Source organism: Setaria italica, chromosome IV (genome assembly GCF_000263155.2).
Source record: "Setaria italica strain Yugu1 chromosome IV, Setaria_italica_v2.0, whole genome shotgun sequence".
Taxonomy (NCBI): Eukaryota; Viridiplantae; Streptophyta; class Magnoliopsida; order Poales; family Poaceae; genus Setaria; species Setaria italica.
The window spans coordinates 184,680-206,044 of record NC_028453.1 but is presented as its reverse complement, the minus strand read 5'-3'; the positions used below and the strand labels follow the sequence as shown (position 1 = coordinate 206,044).

The 21,365-nt window shown below is 42.7% G+C and overlaps 3 protein-coding genes across 5 annotated transcripts; 1 reads left to right on the top strand and 2 right to left on the bottom strand.

Moving 5' to 3' along the window:
* Positions 1 to 7: 7 nt before the first annotated feature.
* On the bottom strand, positions 8 to 13,072 carry LOC101762290 (glycine--tRNA ligase, chloroplastic/mitochondrial 2). Of its 3 annotated transcripts, XM_004964212.4 has the most exons (36): positions 12,710 to 13,067; positions 12,592 to 12,642; positions 12,423 to 12,490; positions 12,132 to 12,213; positions 11,961 to 12,024; positions 11,743 to 11,798; positions 11,496 to 11,573; positions 11,069 to 11,143; positions 10,748 to 10,818; positions 10,521 to 10,637; positions 10,328 to 10,429; positions 9,812 to 9,932; positions 9,596 to 9,682; positions 9,349 to 9,435; positions 7,684 to 7,785; positions 7,373 to 7,436; positions 6,871 to 6,926; positions 6,296 to 6,367; positions 4,938 to 5,020; positions 4,791 to 4,839; positions 3,920 to 3,982; positions 3,642 to 3,731; positions 3,460 to 3,546; positions 3,233 to 3,307; positions 3,089 to 3,147; positions 2,785 to 2,878; positions 2,487 to 2,705; positions 2,303 to 2,397; positions 2,007 to 2,097; positions 1,835 to 1,939; positions 1,590 to 1,628; positions 1,146 to 1,235; positions 865 to 966; positions 607 to 688; positions 438 to 523; positions 8 to 348 (listed from the first exon to the last, which is right to left on the bottom strand). In XM_004964212.4, exons 1-36 carry the CDS (start codon positions 12,959 to 12,961, stop codon positions 250 to 252), a joined length of 3,213 nt encoding a protein of 1,070 aa, XP_004964269.1. In that variant the 5' UTR covers positions 12,962 to 13,067; the 3' UTR covers positions 8 to 249. The 3 variants fall into 3 exon arrangements, with proteins under 3 accessions (XP_004964269.1, XP_022681547.1, XP_022681546.1); XM_022825812.1 differs by lacking the exons at positions 11,961 to 12,024; positions 12,132 to 12,213; positions 12,423 to 12,490; positions 12,592 to 12,642; positions 12,710 to 13,067 and having other exon boundaries at positions 11,684 to 11,798; XM_022825811.1 differs by lacking the exons at positions 8 to 348; positions 438 to 523; positions 607 to 688; positions 865 to 966; positions 1,146 to 1,235 and having other exon boundaries at positions 1,598 to 1,739; positions 12,710 to 13,072.
* Positions 13,073 to 13,192: 120 nt separating this feature from the next.
* LOC101761473 (peroxisomal acyl-coenzyme A oxidase 1) lies at positions 13,193 to 18,416 on the bottom strand. The gene is made up of 14 exons (XM_004964210.3): positions 18,202 to 18,416; positions 17,829 to 17,937; positions 17,668 to 17,729; positions 17,198 to 17,407; positions 16,962 to 17,049; positions 16,725 to 16,887; positions 16,430 to 16,628; positions 15,451 to 15,648; positions 14,905 to 15,036; positions 14,633 to 14,753; positions 14,404 to 14,514; positions 14,217 to 14,286; positions 13,905 to 14,088; positions 13,193 to 13,826 (listed from the first exon to the last, which is right to left on the bottom strand). Exons 1-14 carry the CDS (start codon positions 18,343 to 18,345, stop codon positions 13,614 to 13,616), a joined length of 2,004 nt encoding a protein of 667 aa, XP_004964267.1. The 5' UTR covers positions 18,346 to 18,416; the 3' UTR covers positions 13,193 to 13,613.
* A 904-nt stretch (positions 18,417 to 19,320) lies between these two features.
* On the top strand, positions 19,321 to 21,117 carry LOC101761088 (uncharacterized protein At4g28440). The gene is made up of 2 exons (XM_004964209.2): positions 19,321 to 19,743; positions 20,580 to 21,117. The coding sequence occupies exons 1-2, from the start codon at positions 19,428 to 19,430 to the stop codon at positions 20,774 to 20,776; spliced, it is 513 nt and encodes a 170-aa protein (XP_004964266.1). The 5' UTR covers positions 19,321 to 19,427; the 3' UTR covers positions 20,777 to 21,117.
* Positions 21,118 to 21,365: the final 248 nt, after the last annotated feature.

Sequence of the window (21,365 nt, the reverse complement as noted above, 5' to 3'; positions counted from 1 at the left end):
CAATGCGTTGTGTATTGTTCTGCCGAATAATAATCTTTTTAAAAATTTAATGAGCAGGCGGTGAATATATGCAAAATCTGCTCAGAAATCTTTTTAAAAATTTAATGAGCAGGCGGTGAATATATGCAAAATCTGCTCAGAAATCCTGGCACCAGCAGAAGTTGCCCTTCTCTTTAGACTCACTCAGCAGTAGGCTCGTAACCCAGGAACAGCAGTGAAACTGGTATTTAGCCAGGCAGGCCCCGCCGGCTAAAACCCAGGTAAAACTGACAGCTCTGCGATTCCCTTGGGCAAACTCTCAATCTTTCTCAGCAGCGCCAGCCGGTTGTTGCGAATTCTCTCGTCTTCCTGTGCATGACATGCATCATCAGTAAGAACCCCCGGAGGATCAGCAGCAGCAGCAACAACAGAGGTTATTGAAGGCATCTCAAACTCACCGCCATGACGAAAACATTATTGAAGAAATCTTCTAGGGGTTGTATCAAGAGCAGAGAAGCATCAGCAAAGGTTTTAATATCAACACCTAGAGGATGGATACAGCACAGTTAAACAAACATAATGCAGAGAAGCAAACCATCACAGCAAAAGTGAATGAAAAATGTGTACCAGGATGGATCTTGTCAGCAACCTCCAAGTAAGCGTCCCACAAAACTTTTTCTTCATCTTTCTCAAATACACTTGGGTCCACCTATACATAAATGCAGTCAGGAAAGAAACCAATGACCATAAATTCAGTCAGGAAAGAAACCAATGACCGATTCAACTAGTACTCCAGTCTGGTGATGGGCTGCTTGCTGAGTCAAAAACTTAACCATAATTTGAACTGTAATAGCAGTTTATGATGGTACATGTTTAAGCCAGTACCTCCAAAGCAGACTCAATTTCTTTTCCACGTATGATTCTTGTTGGCCTTGAATACGCTTCAACAATTTTTGGAAATGTTTCCGTTCTTGAAAATGCTTCCATCTGCAAGAGTTCATGTAACAAAAACCATAACGGTTAACCACAAACCCATAGCCCTTCATACATTTCAGAAAAGTATTACGCATTTGAAAGCGATATCCAGTTCAGGACTTCATAGAGTACTTGGAAGAACTGAAGAATCATTGGGGAGGAGGATAGGTGGGGGACACATGACATCTTACTTCAGTTGCTGTTTGTGCCGCTAGATAGGGGCAGTTTGCACGCTCCATAAGCACTGAACGGACTATCTCGCAGTTAATTCCCTCATCCACCTGATAAGAATGAGAAGAATAGATGCCACTTTCAAAGAGGCAATGGATTTCATCCAACAAAGTTTTGATGACATGGAGCAAGATGAGTTTTACATGAAATGCAGATATATCAGTTCAAGGTTAATCCTAAATCAAAGAAAGGATCAGCACAGCAGTAGAAGAAGCTATATCAATATTTTCACATGGTGGCATGTATGCATATGAACTTTGAGAAGAAGAAACATATTGCTGAAACTAATCGGTACATCCGAAAATAACTTCTATTTCCATGGTAAATATAACCATGTAGTAAACACCCAAAATGAAAATGTGTAATATGTGTATAACTATCATAACGATCAAGAAGATACGTACCAGAAGCTGCTCCAGTCTCCTCGTGACAAATTGTACTGCCTAAAATGATTTTGACATTAAGCTGTCAGGAACCAAATGCACAGAGATCCTATGACATAACTTCCCTCTGACGCGGTCACTGACATGCAGGCCTGCTGGACATGGGCCCACCTGTCAGTGACCACGTCACATGACGTTACGTCAGAGTAACTGCTTTCATACTAAATGAGCATAGTTCATAAACATGATCTGAAATGCATACTGACCTCATCTATAACATCAATATCTATATCTATGGGTTGCACCTCTGCCATCAAGGTGAGGGCTCTCCTGAGATCAAAGCTCTTCTTGTTCTCAACCAATATTTGAACCTAGATAAAAAGGATATATAAGAAAGTTTTATGTGATGACATTTGAACTTCTTTCAAATTCCCTTACCAGTCCATAAGAGACCCTTCGAAGTCCAAATGGATCGTTCGTAGAACTTGGCTGACATCCAGCTCCAAACAAACCAACTAGGCTATCTAATCTGTAAAGCAAATGAATAAAGGGAAGCAACTTCTCTAACTTGTAAAAATTCTTAGACAAATGAAATGAAGTACTAGATCTGGGAAGTTCCCACTAAATTTCTGTGTGCTACTGCTAACAGAAGTAACATATACACGGTACAGGTTATTTTCTCAATGTCGATAATGCTATAAACACTGAATGGGCTAAGTCTGCGTGCACAGTACCTATCAGCAACCGCAAGGACTATGCCAGCATCCGTTCTTGGAAACACATCACCCGAAAACCGAGGAAGTGCTATCTCAAATAGTGCTTCTGCAATCTTTGACATGAATATTTACTCAGCCAAAATGGACAAGATGCTAAGACAAGTTGGTACCAAATTTATGACATTAAAAAAGAACCAGCAACCTCTTCAGGAATGCCATCTCTCAAAGCATAATGGCGTGCCATAACTCCAGCAAGTGAAGTAAATTCCGTCACAATAGAAGTGGCAAGATCTGACATGGCCAACGCAGCTGCATCTTTGATAATTGGGATCATTCCCTCATTTATTCCGAGAATAAGGGTCAATTCAGAAACAATATTTTCAACGCGTGTCATTTTATCGAGCATTGTGCCAAGTTTTTCCTATTCAATCAGATGTAAATATGATATAAGACAAGCATTATAAAAGTTATAGTATAAGAATTCAGGAGACCATACTTACATGAAAAAGAATACCATTAAGCTGGCCTCGGAATTCAGAAAATTTCTTTTGTGTATCCATCTTATAAAAGAATTTGGCATCCTCATACCTTGCCCTGCATTCTACACCAATTCAGAATCTGAAGTTGACTTAAGTCCTCTAATCTAATGAAACAAAAATTCAGAGGGTACAGAAAGAAAATTTCAAACATAATGCTATTTAGTTGACTATGGTGATTTGGTGATTTGTTGTTCATGCAAATAACTTGAAATTAAAATGCACGCCACAACTAGTTTACAAAATTATCATAGGGCCTTTGCATAACCTGAGAACAGCTTCATTGCCTCTGCGGACAACTTCCTCTTTAATGGCACCATTGGCAACCTAAAAGAAAAGTGGTTAAACAAAGGGGCAAAAAAAAAACACATTATTCAATTCTCAAGTATAAGATGGGCAAAAATCCTCTCACAGCAATAAAATATGGTAGCAGATTGCCCGTGGACTTGGAGGTTACAGCGAAATACTTCTGGTGTTTCTGCATAACCTGCAGTTGCAGTTCTGGTTAAAAATATGCAGCAGAATACAAATATTACCAAACAAGGTTACATGTCAGCAGGCTTATCGTTTTGGTCAACGAATCGTCAGAATAAAAAACAGTGCAACTTATAGGCATCAACAATCAAAAGCTGAACATACCGTAATCAGTACATCTTTCGGAAGTTCTAAGAAGGAATCATCATATTGACCAAGGATGGGCATAGGCGCCTCCACAAGATTGACAACCTGCGTCATGTGGTTTGAAATATTTTGGGATAAGTTAAACTTTCTGACAGTACAAATTATGATAAAAAGTCAAACAATGAAGAAGGAACATCTACCTCCTGCAGCAAACTATCAGGTGCAATGAAATCTCCACCGACACCTTTAGCCAATATAGTAGAGTCACGCAAGACTCTTTCCTTGCGCTCCTGCAGTGAAATTAACTACAATAAGACCTGGAATGCTGAGCAATTGAAAATTATAATGAGTCAATTTAGCTTTTTCCCTGCTTCATGCAGGTTACAAAAGCTGACCAAGATTAAATGTTCAAATCAAATAAAAATGAGTTCGTGGATCGCAAATGTGCGTATGAAGAACCTATATGTGCTCATCTCACCTGCATATCAATCAGGAGCCCAGCTTTTTCCACAGCAGATAAATATGATTCTGCAGTTTCCACCTGATAATTGGAAAGAGTTTTAGATTACTTGATAGATACGATTAGCTGGATTTCAACAAAAATAGTAGCAAATGCTTCAAAAAGGAAGGATATTTTGGCACAATCTTTGCTCACAATCCTCCACTAGACAATACTAGGTTTATAATGATAGGCCACAACCTGCCCATAATGGATTAGTGCAAGTACTAAATGCCAACCTAAATTGTTAACTGGATGTATCCATCATATCAATGTACCATGCTTCATGAAACACCCATGCAACTTAAATCAGGTGGTACCAGGTAAGGTGCATTAATGCTTTTAAAATACAAAGGGGTCGATTTTAGCATGGACGGACAAAATATTCTCCAGGCAAAGGCAGATGAGCATGTAGCTCAATGATAGAGGACTCAGTAGAGGTTCCATGAGCCCAGGGCTCTAACCCTGGCCACTGGGTGCTGCATTTGTGTCCACCTCCCTCTGCAACAGATGCAGATGGGTCCCAGGCTGCCAAGGCAGCAGCGCAGGTGGGGTTCCTGCCCGGCTAGGCTTCGGTGGACCAAGGTTGTGCATAACTGTAGTTCATTGAGCTACCGAAAGTACATCAATAGAATTAGTTGGTAGCATGTTGCTTGCTGCTTTAGTTATTTTAGTTTCTGTACAATATAAAAGCAAGGGCAGATGTCAAAATGAACCAACTTAAATACAGTGTAAAGTATCATAATTTTTATTAATGGCTTAATGCAGCATATTCTTACTCAATATAAACATCAAAACAGAAGTAATGAAAGAAACAAAGATCAAATATACAAGGAAGTCCAATTAGAACCTTAAAATTAGCCACAGAAGAGTTACGAAGGCCACATGATGAATTCCCACTGCCATTGCAAATTGTGTTTGTTATAATTGATAGGAACAATAATCTCCAAGTTCATAACAAAAAAAAAAGGTCCGGTACTAATACAAAATGTATTACCTTGAGATACCAGCAAAAGAAAATGGCACAACAAAATCTCCGTGAAGTGCCAAGATCCAGCGTATTGGACGACTAAAAACAATCTGCAAGTGAAATAATCCAGAGTGAGTGGCATGAAAATACATTAACCTTGTAATGAGATAAGTAAAGCTAATTGACAGGATTGCAGATTATCTTCCAGGTTGGAAAGCCTCAGTTACGAACCAGGCTGGCAGATTGGTCAAGGTTCAAGTAATTCTCTCTGCTACCCCTATCTATCTTATGATTGCTGTATGGATCTGCCTAAATGGACTGTTGTGGAGATTGACAAGATTAGGCGGAATTTTCTTTGGAAGGGGCATGAGAAAGCTAATGATAGCATTTGCCTAGTATACTGGCTAAGGGTGAGTCAACCAATCCAATATGGAGTCCTCGGTATTCATGACCTTTAGACGGTTGGGCTCTGTGGTTACCGAAAACTGATCCATCGCATCCTAGGTGCTGCCTAAATACACAGGTGCACCCTAAAGTAGGGTGATGTTCTCTGTAGCAGTAGAAACAATAGTGGGTGATGAAATGACAACCAAGTTTTTGGAAGAAGTTATGAAAATGCTGGGCTCCGTTGCGTTGCAGAATCTTTCTTTGGCTTGCCCTCTTGAACCAGTGTTGGATGGCTGACAGATTGGAGAAATGACGTCTGCTGCATCCTTGCAATGATCTCTTTATGACCAGTCGCAGGAAACCATCCAACATTTATTGTGTTCTGTCTCAAGAAGTTTGGTTCTTGGTCCTCCAGAGGGTCAGCCTTCAAGCAGTGTTTCCACAGAGAGATATCTCCTTTTCTAGCTGGTGGTATAGTGGTCCAAAATGTCTGGATAAAAAACATCATAATGGCTTCAACAGCCTGGTCCAATTGGTTGCTTGGGATATGTGGAAACAACAGAACAATTGTGTTTTCAGTGGTGTGCATCCGGGCCCTAATAAAGGGTCGCAAGCTGTGCTCACTGTGGTGTGCAGAAGGGGTCAGGTTTTAGGTTGTTGGATTGTCTTTTATCATTTGGTTAGTGGCACGTGTGTGGTAATCATAATGCAGTCAGGGCCTATATCATAACAAGTCTCTCCTTTTAATGAAATGATATGCAGCTCATGTTAGAGAAAATAATATCTAAAGCTCATTACTCAAATGAAAGAAACTATTGTTGAGATGTAAAATTTAGTTGTTTATGCAAAATTAAACCAAGGTACATAATGATCAAGAAGCATTCATTCTGTACATAATTGATCACTTTATTTCAAATCTATAATGATATTAGATCATTTAAAAATGATTGAACACAATAGTAACATTGTAGCATCAATGGCTTTGAGGGTACACGTACATTGGAGTTCCAGCGCATTGACTTGGGAAACGAAATACCAGAAATAATAGTAGGAATATCTTCAGTTAGGACCTGCAATTGACACGCTACAATTAACGAACAGACGCATGGAGAGAGATAAGCACTGACAAGAAATAGAAAAAAATACGCCCAGTCATGCATGTTGAGCTAGGCACCAGAAGGCACATGATACCGAACACAGTACCTACTAAATTATCAATAGCCAATTCGTTCTCACCTTATTAACTCTTAGTACAAAGAAACATAGCACCTAGTTTATTATAAATCGTGGAGGTTGGCAGGATGGAGCACTTAATCTTTCTTAAACGTGAAAATTTGCCATCTAGCACCAATAATTCCAAAACTTGAATCCACTAGACTAATTTGTTGGTCAGGATACAAGAAAGGTGTCACAAAGAAAGCCTAGCCAATGCAGCAAATGTTTATCATTCCCATTGCAGACTTCCAGTGCAAGTCCATTCTATAAACACCATAAATGTACAAGGAACCAAAGCTCCTTCTTCAGTTACCCAGTACAATCATCTGTCAAGCAAATATAAAGGATAAGAAAGAACCTCATCAGCAAAACGAGCAGACTCTCTGACTCGAGCATAGATATATTCTGTTTTACCTGTAAAGTATAAATTTGACATGAAACTTAGGCCTCTTTAGACAACAACAAGAAAAGATATTCAAGCAAAAAGGGGGAGAGTAGGGTCAACAATGGACATTTTACATAAGTTCCTTGTATTAACTGTTATACATTAATTAGAGTATAAGGCCTCAACGCCATCAAGTAATCAGATATGATGCAGATATTTAATACGATTCTGATATGATTTTGTGATATCTATGTTGACCTGCACAGATTATTAGTTCTACTATAACTTCATGCAATCAACACCGCATGGTGATTCGAACAGCAAGCACAAACAAGAAGTGAAGATGAGCGTAGGTAACCAATCACAATGCGCAATATACATGGTGCAGTGATGAAGTTAAACACAAACACTACAAACATACATTGGTAACTCTAAAAGGAACGGCAGTTCAAAGGGAAGAGCTTGTTTTGCATACCATCTATTCTTCTATATAAACAATCTACAGAAACATTATTCTTTCGACAAAATCCCTCAGCGGCCTGGATAAGAATAAAGAAAAGTATTCTGTAAAAATCCCTCAACAAAATAAATAAGAATACGAAATTATTCTAAGAGAAAATGCCCCTTATCAGAATTGGTACAACACACAGCTTTTTCTAAACAATGCTACTCTCTTCTAAAGAACCAAAATAAAATTTCTGCATGCACATACTTATGCATCAGGCTACAAAAGAGACCCAAGAATAGCAATATCACAACAGGAGTATAGCCAATTGGATAGCCAACCTTAGTGGGGTTTCCATCTTGGTCAAATGCCTTCGCAACTGGTGGACCGCGTAGTTCAACCTCTACCTCTGTTTGCTTCATACTAAGGTTTTCAACAACAATCTGTAAATCAAAGCTGGACTCCTTATAGCTTCAGATTGGACAAGTACTAATGTGAAAGGAAAACAATGGTCCAATATGTCAAGGACTTTTCATAAAACAAACATAACTAAAAGATACCTACCAAAAAATCACTTCTTTCATAAAAAAAGATGTTCTCTTGTTCATGCACACTAGTTTTTGACTTCCATGTGATTAAAAATGCACAAAACATCCCTAACATACTAAACAAAGGCAGAGAAGCCTAACGGGTAAAAAAAAATCTCCACCATGCATTGGCCGAGTCATCAGGTCATCACATTCATTTCTATGTAAACTCACACCAGACTCACTCCTTGTTATGGCAAGTGGGCTGGCCGCAAGCCTAGGCCCACGAGTCCTGTAGCTCGTGAACAGTACCACAAGGGGAATAAGATTGGTTTGTTAGCAGGACATTAGAGATAAGGTTGTTAGAGAGATAAGGTTATTTAGATTAGATTGGGTTTGTTAGATAGCTGGCTATATAAGCACAACCACACCATCCATTATAATCAAGCAAGAAGAACCCTAAAAGTAGTCAAAACCTCCAAGGACGGGCGATGAATAGGTTCTTCGTGCTATCCCTAGTTCTACCATATCATTTGGTATCAGAGCCACTGTTGGCCTACAGCAACCACGCGCGCAAGGGCCACAGTCCTCGCCTGCTGAAACTGCGACCCGCCATCCTGCCCGGCGTGCAGACCCATGTGTTCCCCTGCCGGCGCCGTCCCTGGCGCGCCCACGGGCGAGCCTGCCAGCGCCGCCTCTGGCGCGCCCGCGGGCCGACCCGCCAGCGACGCCCCGAAGCCGGCAGCGGCGCTGCACCTGCGGGTCGCAGCTTCGCCGGCCACCTCGATGCCCGCAGTATCGGCCTTCTCCCCGGACGCTCCTCTCCAGCACTCTCAGGCCTCCCAGCAACTCAGCGACTCCGCAGACCTCCCGACCTAGTGCAGTCTTCACGCCGCCATCTGCCTATAGCTCGTCCAGGCCTTCAACTACGTCTGCTCAAGTGTGCTTCATCGCCACCGGGTTCCAGCCCCATACGGTCTGCAGCTCTGAGCATTGCCACAGCTCAAGGACGAGCTGTCTTCAACGGGTGGTGAAGTGTTATGGCAAGTGGACTGGCCGCAGGCCTAGGCCCACGAGTCCTGTAGCTCATGAACAGTACCACGAGGGGAATAAGATTAGTTTGTTAGCAGGTCATTAGAGATAAGGTTGTTAGAGAGATAAGGTTATTTAGATTAGATTGGGTTTGTTAGGTAGCTAGCTATATAAGCACAGCCACACCATCCATTGTAATCAAGCAAGAAGAACCCTAAAAGTAGTCAGGCCCCCCAAGGGAGGGCGACAAATAGGTTCTTCGTGCTATCCCTAGTTCTACCATATCACTCCTGGTCTTTACTCACGAAAAAGGGCACGTCGTATAAAGATTTTAAATACTCAAGTGACTACAATTTCTGACAAAGCTTGAAAAATATGGTGTATAAAAATACGTCAAGAAGGTTGGTCAGGATACTAAATGTAAGATAAGAGTGGTCAAGATGATACCGCTAATCTCCTTGGTGTCCCATAAGAGTGCACTTCTCCATGGCTCAATCTACGTTTCTCCAATGTATTAACTACAGATTTCTCAAGCTGAAGAAGGTCAAAAGACAATAAACTTCAGGTCATTTCACTATGAAACGGAATCAGCAGATTCTATTTAGAAAAAAAATTTGCAAAGCAAGGGTCATCATGTTGCTTGTATGTGGATCGAAATTTGTATTGTAAGGTGAAGGAAGAACTTTGCTTTTACCTGTTTGGTTGCTTCTACGACATCACGGGGTGGCAACTCTTCTGTTCCTATTTCAAGAACAAATGCCCGTGGCTGCCCTGTCACTCCCTAAAGGGCAGAAATCAAAGGCCTAAGTTAAACAATGTGTGTATAGTCTGCAACATCATATATGCACAATCTTATGTAACTTTTTTTCCTTAAAAACACTCAGTGACGCAAAGTCGTGTAAATGAATACCTCTCTATTAGGCTTTTCAGAGACATGAGGATAGATAAGGTTAGCCTCTTCATAAGTACCCAACGGATGCCCAAGGTTTTCTCGAGTTTCCACCCAAAGCTGAGCACATTGACGAGCAAGACTGCAGAAAACATTCAGCAAGATCACAATTTTATTTTCACTTCAATGCAGAAGCTAGAAGAAAGAAGAGTAATGAGTGAATCAACTAAGAATTCTAAGCACATAGCAATGAGGTAGGAAGAAAAAAATAAAAATCTAAGTAGCGATTAGTGAGACTTATTAAAACTTAAAGAAAGTGCAGGATGTCAAACCTCCTCAACGAAGACATTTGTTATTCTAACGGAGATATATAACTAAATTAGTTGAATACAGCTATACAGATATCCCCTAATAACTGGAAATGATAGGCACGGAAGAGCAGTTTCTCAACTAGGAACAGAGAGGCAGCAAGTTTCCAGGTTAAGTAGATAACAGATGAGGAAGCACAGTAAGAAAACAAGGATAATAGTTCCAGACCTTCGCATGCGACCAAAATATCTTGCACGCTCAGTTACACCAACAAAACCTCTAGAGTCTAAAATATTGAAAGCGTGAGAGGCCTTCAGAACCTGATCGTACCTAGCTCATTGCAAATCAAGGTCCAACTTATCAATTTATCACTTAATTGCTTGTAGTCCAAAAATAATGTATATAAATCATTCAAACATACGCCGGAATTGGCAGCCCCAGTGATAACAAGGAGCGAGCCTCTTCTTCAAAATCGTCGAAGTTGTTTTGAATGCGATCGACATCCGCATGCTCTAAATAATACGCACTCATCTCCTTCCTGAAATCAAGAAACCATAAACGAGGCCCTAAGCTTAAGCAAATGACAAAGAAAACACTAAAGAAAAAGAAGACAAGCATAGCATCCAAAACAGTCAAGAAGATACATACTCATTCTCAAGGAATAGTTCTCCATATGTAATGCCTTCAGTGTATTGTATATTCTTGAAATGATCAACTCCCTGTCACAACATCTAAACTAAAGTAAGGTCAGCTCTTTCAAAGGTCATACTACCAAGCAGAGTATGGAAATAATCTCAATGGAGAAGTTAATACAACAATTGTTATGCTATGAACATACAGGAGTCAAGGATCGATAATCAACAAAACCAAGAGTTATGTTTAATATTCTATAAAGAAAAAAAGAATTGCAATAAGCACTGTATATGTATGATTCATAAAAGGGAAGTATGAGACCATTACTGGACCGACCTGAAGTGACATGAGGATACGTTCAAGTCCATATGTTATTTCAACAGAAACTGGCTGCAACGGAAGGCTTCCTGACTACAGTGATTGAGATAAAAAAAAAATGTACAGAGGTTAGAGAGGAATAGGACATGAAAAGTTTTGAATAAATAAAGTGACAATGCAAATTCATCTAATTCATCCTAGGTCATCTAGTTTTGAATACATAAAGTTTCGACTTTGGGTGCTATTTTATTCTTGGTGCAAATAATCAAGTTCCACCTGGATGGTCTAGGCTTTTTTTTCCTTCAAAGAAAAATCTAATGAGTAGTAAATTGCTCTAGTTTGCATTCCTCGGCTACATCCAAGATATGCAGACTAAACAGCTGTGTGGTCCCAGTGTAAATTGAGCAGGAGTCATGAAGTAATGCACACTTTTTGTTAGCTCTACCTGCTGAAAATATGTGAACTGTGTGATTTCCATGCCATCCATCCAAACCTCCCAGCCCAGTCCCCAAGCACCAAGAACCTGTCATCAATAAGAAGAATCATCAACATGATAATATATGAGACTAACTGAGTGCAGCAACAGTTAATATGACATGCTGATAAGCTGAATTATATTTCATTGGTGTTTACTTCAACAAGGGCATGGGCTGGCATAAAAGGATAACACCAAAAAGGAGGTAGAAATTCACCGGACTCTCCCAGTTGTCTTCAACAAAACGGATGTCATGTTCACGGACATTAATACCTGAGACAAAGACTTCATTTATATTCATAAAAATGTGAAAGAGGGAAACATAAGAACATCACCATGCATCAGCTGGGCCTTTCATTAATAAAAAAAATTATGACACTAGTCTTCCTTGTTTTACAAATCTTGTAGTAGAACTGAAAAGAAGACTAGTAATACCTATTGCTGAAAGGCTGTGCAGGAAGAGATCTTGCGAATTTCCAGGATCAGGCTTCAAAATTACCTATTGACATGAATGATTAAATACCTGAGATCAGCTCAGCTGCTGGGAATGGTTTGGTCAATCAAATAGAAGAAGGTATGAAGGGGGTATCTGAAACTTGAGTCAACCTGAAACTGAGTATGGCGTTGAAGCCTATTGGGATTGTCTCCGTAGCGGCTATCATCTGGTCTTATACTTGGCTCCACATACCTTGAAGAGAATGTTTGCAATAGCAAAATGCGATCAGGTAATAACTGATTCGAAACGCATCTATATCAGTTTCATCAGGGCCCAGGATTGTAGCCTTATATATAATAAATACTGTAATAGGAAGAATTTGATAGTGCATAAACAAAAGTGGGTGGGAGCTGAGTTGGTTGACACATATTTAATTTAGGATGATGGGAAGGCGAACTTACGCGACGTTCCACGGCTCAGGACCTAAGACCCTAAGAAACGTCAAAGGATTCATGGTGCCCGCTCCAACCTGGATTTTGTTGGTGGATGAAAGCAATGCAATCGATGGTAATAAGGTGTAGTGTAACAATGCGCAAGAATACAAGGCATGTTATGCAAGGTATAGGTTACCTCGGTGTTGCTACACTGCATGACAGCGCATCCTACGGAGGCCCAATACTCCTGCATGACAGGTTTGTGAGCTTAGTTAGCAGGAAGAAGGAGCATTGATCAAGGAGTTGAAGTGAACCTGGAGGCGCTGGATGGCCTGCTGGAAAGTGAGGACGGAGGAGGTGGGGGATCCCCATTGGTTGGCGGCGGACACAGCGGAGGAGGCGTCGCCGTCTGCGGCGGCAGGAGCAGAAGATAGAGGGAGGCGAGGGCGTCGGCGGTGGCGAGTAGAGAAGCGGGCGGGGCTTGGAGGAGGAAAGGCGGAGGGCGTTAGCAGCGCCTGGTGGCGGCAAGCGGCGACGGGGGAGTGGAGGGAAGGCGGAGGAGCCATGGTGGAATGGGAATGAGCATGCCAAGGGCCGGGAAGAGGAGGATAAGGATGAGAATGGAGAGCGCGAGCGGGAAGAAGACGATGACAGCCGCAGGCAGGCGTAGGCGGACGCAGCACCGAGTACGCGTTCCTGGAGTGAAGACGTACTTAAGTTGACCAGTTAGCAGTTGTTTCTTCCGCAGATACAATTTTTTAGATTAAAGAAAATATCCAGCCTCGATCATCCACGAATGAATGACTGCCGCCAAAAATACACCAAGAAGACAGAAACTCAGCACTTAGGCCGTTCTAGCAGTACTACCCTCGAGACTCACAGTTCACTTCAAAGACAAGACTACTAACATGACTCCTTAACACTATTCAGGATTCTAAGACTTTCTCCAGCGTCTAGGTGAACGAAGAATTCTTCTTCTGAAATTCCAACCAAACTTGTTGAAGTACTCCAAAGCAGTGCCTTCAAGCCTGCTACAGTTCTTCTTCATTTCTTCTACCGCAGATACATAGTAACCCTATTGCATTCAATCTCTACCAATTCAAGGCACTTGATCGCTCTTTATTAATTGATGAACGTATTATATTATACCACTTGACTTGCGTGTCTAAACACTTACAAGAATCGCTACCAGCTTATATTTCTCACTCGATTCATTCATCAGAGCCTGGAGGAGAGGTTGAGCTGCTGCTTGAGCAATGGGCGGAGGTACTCGTGGTACCCCTCCGGCACCACCGTCTCGTTCAGAGGGTCCTTCCACGCCTCCTCGTACAGGGCCGGGTACACGTTCCCGTCGTACCGCCCCAGCACAGACCCCAGGTAGTGATCCGTGTAGTTGAACGCATCCACCAGCGCAACAGCATTCGGCCGCACCTGTAGTTTCGTTCAGATTCACTTCAGTTCATCATCATCATACTACTCTACGACTCAGATTCAGTACCAGCTGCCTACCTGCGCGTACAGCTTCCCCAGCTGCTCGTTTGCCAGCGCTCCCTGCTTTGGCGTGATGCACCCAGTCGCCAGGAAGTCGCCCAGGTGCTTGTGGAGAATGTACAGCGCGTAAACATTGCAAAGGTTCTCCAGCTGTTCCTTCACTCCATGTCCAGGGATGTCTTGCTGCACCTTCTCCATGAACCTAACACCACACACAGTAACAATGAATCAATGTTTCTAATTCTTCTTCTTTCCTTAACTATTTTTTAAAAAAAACAAAAAAAAGATCACACCCTTCATCATCAAGAAGGTTGGACAATTAATACTCACTTGGTTACAATAATCAACTGGATGTGAGCTACTGCAGCCTCAAGCAAATCTGGGGACCTCTCATAGAAACCTGCAAGCCATAAGATCATCGTGAATACACTTGATTTCCAAAGAGACTTTAGCGACTGCAATTTGGTAAAAAGAAAAAAGAAATAATGTGCTACATTGGCTAGCTATAAATACTAACCTTCCTCTTGGCTTGATGCTTGGCTTATATTCTGGGCGCAGTTTACCGCCATCCTGAGAGCCCTGGCTTCAAATGCCTCTTGTATGGCAACAGGGTTAAGCCAATCTTCGGCTGTTGAGAGTCATCAAACATGGGTTATTACCATCATAAATACAGGCTCATAGCCTCCTCAAGAGGCCTGAAACAAATATCAAATATACTTGACAATGGCATGATATGATGAGCCAACCTGTATTGACAGCACATTTGCATTGCATCAAATATTGTACTTTGCCCATGTAAGCCATTGTACCAACAGGTTGCTTCCCAGAAGCCAATTGAGAAACAGTCTTCATTAGAATCCGTGCAACCTACAGGCACCACCAAAGGGTTAGAATAAAGAAAAGCAGATTTAAAACGGGGAAAATAAATTACGCCATCACACATACTCAAACATAACAACAGCAGCTAAAAGCATGATTATTGATTAGTATCATAACAGCCAAGGAATACCACACAAACCTGCAAAAGCAAAACAACATTGTCTCCTTCATAGGTGCAAGCAGGAACATAAACGGCAAATAATTCAGGAAGCCCACTGCTGTTCAAGTAACCATGCCCACCACAGAGCTTTCGGCATTCTTCAATTGCATCCTGCATCATAACAGAGAGGTATCCCCATTACAAGAATGAATTGTCAAAGTCCTTTGTTATATATACTGACTAGACCATCAGAACAAGCATAAGCTCGAGTGCTCGACTATCAAACCAGAATCTACTCTCTTGAGGAATGGAGTGGAGCATCAGGAATACAATAGATGGTAAAAGCATATCGAATGACAGTCTGGGAAACACGGTTCCAACTTATGAACTACAAATACCTAAGAAAAATGAAGTGATAAAGGCAACATTTGCCCATTTCGGAAGCCACTTCTACAAACCACTTTTATACTACTTGGGAGTACTCAATATTAACTCAATGAATATACCCCATGAAGTATAACCAGTAAACCATTTACATGTAGAATAGCTAAAAGCATTACTGAATTGAAACTTAGTTATGCATACAGCTGTTGCAGATGTTGTCACAGCCTTCAAACCCGCAGTACATGCATGAGATTCTTGCAGTGTTGAGAAGTCCTTAGCTTCCAGTTTCTGAGTGACATCCATGTATAGCCAGCTGAGCCAATCACCCACGAATCTAAATGCATAAGCTGAAGCCAGCAATGGAAAGAGTCTGCTTTGTTGAGTCTTGTAATTAAGGACCTGTAACCAATTTGAACACATTAGTTGTTGGCCCAAATGATCTCTTTCTCATTAACCACACATAGATAGCAGTTTGGGGGGTACATATAGAGATAAGGCAGGGGTAGGTAGCAGGGGTAATTTAGGAATAAGTAGCTACTACATAGATAGATAAGGTGCACATGCACCACCAACTACACCCAACACACACATGACTAATGCTATCATTAGTCACCTGTCGTTCGTAGCCCAAAGTTGCAGAAACAACCATGTATTAGCATAGGCAGTAACAGTGTAACACTTGGCAGTTCATTTACAAAAGTTGGTCGTATAGCCATTCACAAATATGAAAATGGCAATACATGTATCATGCATGCTTAACAGACAGGTTACTTCATGAAGAATCAGCAGCATATGCTGACACAGCTACAGAGTCGAAATAACTTTGGAAACGTTAGAGGCCTATGGATAGTTATCCACGCAGTTAAGTAATAAAGTGAAGAACAATTAGCATCAACTGAGCTGCTTATTCTTACAACATTGTAAGTGGTCTTTGAGATCCATATGAGCAGAACTAAAATCACATGGTGTCAACAGTCTGGGAAACAAGATTTTGGGGTTCAATTGGCTTTGATGCCCGCCTAGTGGATGGATCTCATTTATTAATTATTTCTATAATGTGAGTTTAATTTCTAGTTGAGAACATAGTATTTTAGAGAGAGAGAAAAGTTCTTCAGAGATTAACAGAGAAAATGAATAAATCATGAAACAAAATTTCTTCAGATATTAACAGGGAAAATACCTGAGTCTCAGGGCCACCATCTTTAGAGCCAAACTGCTTTCGGATTGCGCTGTATCGTACAGCAATGCAAACAGCACGGGACAAAGCCTTAGAAGCATCCGCGACAATTGATTGACGAACAAAAACCATTGTTCCATAAAGCAGCTGCTTTGGAACACCTGAGTGAACATATTTCCCCTCCCTTGTAACTTGTGAAAGCCTAGAAAGCAAAGTTAACAATGCCAAGTTTTAAGGAGAGTTGAGCCAAAAAAAAAAGAAGAAGCCAAAACGAAGTATGATAACCCAATGGACAAACCTCATCAACATTTGATCCCTAGGGATACGCACATGATCAAATCGCAGGACACCATTATCCATACTGTTATAAGCACCGCTGCCAAATTTTCCACCAATATCACCAAGGGTAACACCAGGAAGCGGGGAGTGATCCTCTAAGCTTCTCAGTTGCACAATGAAACCTGGGACGCGGGCATGCATAAGTCACTAAGAAAGAGAGCACTTTAAAGGTGACCTAAAAGAAAAAACACACTACCATGAATGCCGTAGTCCTTTCCTTCAGTTATCAACCGAGCGTACACCACTGCATGAGTGGAAGCTTTCCCTAAGCCACCAGGCCACCACTGCCAACATGAAGAAACACGTAATGAAGTGAACTGCGGAACAACATCTTTAACAATTTACAAAGGGCTAAAGCAATAGGGGAAAAAGGAAAGGAATAAAATGTTTTAAATAAACCAATAAAGTGGCAGTTGATTCATAGAACTTTACTTTGCTGGATGTCAGAGTTGGACTGTGGATGACAAACTCATCAGTGTTTGGATCAAATGTAGCAGTTGTTTCAAGTCCCTGAACATTTGAGCCGTGACCAAGTTCAGTCTGAGCATAGCACCCAATTATTTGGAACTTGTAAGCCAGTGGTAACCACTTCTGCTGCTGCTCCTCAGTCCCTTGCCCTTGTATAGCAGGGACGAACATGCCCTGCAAGATGGTTTTTTCTTCTTTAAAAAAAGTTAACAAAATAGACGAAGGTTGAACAAAGCAACTATATGTGTTATTCCATGGCACGGATCTTGTTTTGCTTCTTATTGAAGGGAATGCCCTGATTTTTTTTGCAGAAATCCAAGAACAATAGGAAGATCGATGAGATGCAGAGCATATGGTAGCACTGACTTGAACAAAGGCTTCATCATGGTATGACTGGAACACATACTGATGGAATAAAGAATGGATAGGCATACCCAATGCAGATCAACATAACCAGGCTGGTCGACATATAACCTCAACAAATTTGCTTCCTCTTCTGTTAATCCAGATCAAAATGAGACAGTACATGAGTTAAGAGTGCAATGGGTCAATAGATCTTTGGTTGTTAATTGAAATACAGGGGATGATCTGGGACCTGTAAGACGTAGCTCGACAATGCGCTTCCACGCATGGGCTGCCTTTCTTAAAGTGTCCTTGAACAGGTCCTTCCTGGAGAGCATGGTCCTGTTATCCTTGCGGAAGACCTATATATTGAGCAGGCATAGATGTGAGCGAATCTTCTATTACTGTTTGTTGAATAAAAAAAGAATACGGTGTGAGTCAGCATCGTAAGGCGACCAATGCAAAGAGGAATCACTAAAAAAGCTGGTAGTCAGCAGTGGAGCTAATGCTGTGATGTATCATTGTCATGTAAGGCTGAATTAAGCTGGTAGCGACTATACGAAATCAGATCCAGAAATTGGGGGATTGGGGATTGGGGAAGAACTAGTCAGCAAGAAGTGACTTACAGGGTCGGATGCGACGAGGCGTGCCATGCGGTCCTCGACGTCGACGGCGTGGCGCGAGCCGGCCCATGCGACCTTCATCTCTTCGACGTCGAAGCGCGCGGCGGCCCTCTCGGCGGCGAGGTGGTCCACTGCGTCCATGGCCATCTATCTCTGCGGGGCAGCTCCTCGACTCCACCCAACTACTCGTCCTCTTCGCCTCGCTAGCTGACGGATGAAAATAAATACATGATAACCATGCATACGAGCTACTTTCCAACTATAATTTGGGACGTAGTATGACATTACAACAAGTGTGGATTCTGGCTTAGGAATTATCGTGGCTGTCTGGGGTGGTGGAACACTATGCATATACACATCCCATACCACGAGGATTCTACGTCCCATACCACGAGCCCGTTCGGCTGGACTTATAAGCCGGCTGAAAAGTTGAAACGGCTGATTTATTGTAAGAGAAAAATATTGTTCGGTGGCTAATAAGTCGGCTGATAAGCTGAAGCGAACAGTCTGCACGAGAATTTAGTTTCATGATGATAAAACTTCTCTCCTTCTCACGTACGAGGAAACTTCCTCCGTTCCTTCACTCCCTCCCTCCTCGTAATGACCTTGCCCCGTTACCCAAATTGCCACAACACGACGAATTTAATTTTATAGTGATGAAACTCCTCTTCCTCCCACATACGACGAAACTTCCTCCACTCCCTCCTCCTCGTAATGAGCTTGCCCCGTAACCAAAATTGCCGCAAGACGACGAATGCGGCAGCCCAACTTGTGTGTGTTGTGAGTTGTTGTCCAAACAAAGCGTTTCGGCCCACTATGCATATACACGTCCCATACCACGAGGATTCTACGTCCCATACCACGAGGATTTGGTTTCATGGCGATGAAACTTCTCCTCCTTGAAACTTCCCTCGGTTCCTTCGCTCCCTCCCTCCTTGTAATGACCTTTGCTCCGTTACCCAAATTGCCACAAGACGACGAATGCGGCAGCCCAACATGTGTGTGTTGTGAGTTGTTGTCCAAGCAAAGCGTTTCGGCCCAGCCCACCATGCCAGGCGTCGTATCGCCTTTCTGGCGTCGCTTCCTATATAGCCCACCCCCACCTGGCAGTTGCCCACCCACGACTTGTCTTCTCGCATCGGCCGCCACCAACTCCCTCCGATCCCCCCCACTGCAAGCAACTCCACCGCCGCCGCCGCTAGGGTTTAGCAGTGAAGGGAGGATCGCCGATGTCGACGCCTGCGAGGCGCACCAACCGCCGCGGCCCCCCGCCCCCCGGCACCGGCTACGTGCGCCGCGCCCCGGCTCCCGCCCCCGGCCCCGGCCCCGGCCCCGCCGACGCCGCCAAGCCCCTGCGCAAGCCCGTCTTCACTACCATCGACCAGCTGCGCCCCCAGACGCACGGCCACACCCTCACCGCCCGCGTCCTCGAAGCCCGCACCGTCCTCGAAAAGCACTCCCCGCACATCGGCCGCACCCGCGTCGCAGAGTGCCTCGTCGGAGACCACACCGGCACCATCCTCGTCACCGCGCGCAACGACCAGGGTACGTCTCATCCAACCTCTACTATTTCTTTCTTTATTTACATTATTTATAAAAAATCACTCGTGCTTCCGTGCCCGTCGACTGATTGGCTACCCGATCCATCAACGGATTTGCTATGATCCACCGTTGGTGGATCTCTAGCGGGATTCGATTGTAGATCTGTACTGCCAACATGTTTTCATAACTGCTACCATGTCTTGGATATGTACCCTACTCCATCAGCATCATCACCATGCTACCTGACACCTGCATTGCATAGATCTATATCGATGTTTCTTCTGCCTTAAAATGACTATGCTTTTTACCATGTCATTGTGTTGTGTGCTACTTTTACTTGACCCGTTAGGGATTTTGTTGGATTGGGTGTAGTTTTTTTCGTCTCCCGTGTGCAAAATATCTCTGCTACTTGTTGCCCTGTATACATATAGGATTGTGATGATGTGGAACAGGACAATTGCAATTTTTGTTATGTTCATCATTGTGAGACCTTACATGCTTTAGGCTTCATTGTGCTCAAACGACTGGATGACTCCTGTAATCTGTCACACGTGTTGGCGGTAACGACGTAGGTCTATGCTTTTAGTTGCCATGCAAAAACGCCTGGGTGCAAAGCGGCCTGTTGTCTTTTTTGTATAGAAACACTGTCGGTTATCCCTTGTGTTCTGACAATTGCTGATGTCCGCATAATATTTCAATTCATAATCTATTTTCCATTATGAAACCTGGCTTATGTTTATGTGTGATACCAGTAGTTTTGTGATGTTTGTAGCTGTTGGTTACCATATGCACAATGTGACTTGACGCTGATTGTTGGCTTTCCTTTTTGGGGGGGACAGTTGACCTTGTGAAGCCGAATACTACAGTGATCTTCCGCAACGCCAAGATTGACATGTTCAAGGGGACCATGAGGCTGGCAGTGGACAAGTGGGGACGGATCGAGGTGACTGATGCTGCTGATTTCAAGGTGAAGGAAGACAACAACATGTCGCTGGTGGAGTACGAGCTGGTGGACGTGGCAGAGGAAGAGGATTGAGTAGAGTCATATGACCCTCTGTTGAATGAAGTCGGGCTGTGGACATAGATTTGAGTAAGGCGGCCGTAGTGGTAGGCTCCTTTTTAGTTATCCTGGTGATTGGGACTTGTTAGCTTTAAGATATGGTTGAAGAAGCAGGTTAATTATGTACAGCAGCAGCAGCAAGCACAGCAGCAGCAGCAGGTGGTCTGTCTGGCTGTTGCTTTCTGTCGCGAGGCCTGGTCTATCTTAATGCTATTCTCTCATTCGGTGTTTATGAATCAATTTCCATGTTGACATCTGTTTAAGTTTGTGGTATGGTGAAGATGGGTGATGATAATGGATGCGATGATGTTTTGATATGTTGAGGTGTTGCTCTTACTAGCATAACAATATGCATGTTGTGCGTTGGAATAGCTAAGTTGGTTTGCTTGCTTGCTTGTTTGTTATGGGTTGTTTGCATTTATGCTGTTGTCCTAGCGGAGAGGACTGTAGCAAGCATGGTGCTTAGTCTTGCCAGTCACCAATCCTGAATCCTGATGACGGTACACCTGCCTATCTGATGCCAACACGAGCAGAGGGAATGATCTGCAATACATGCATCATCTTA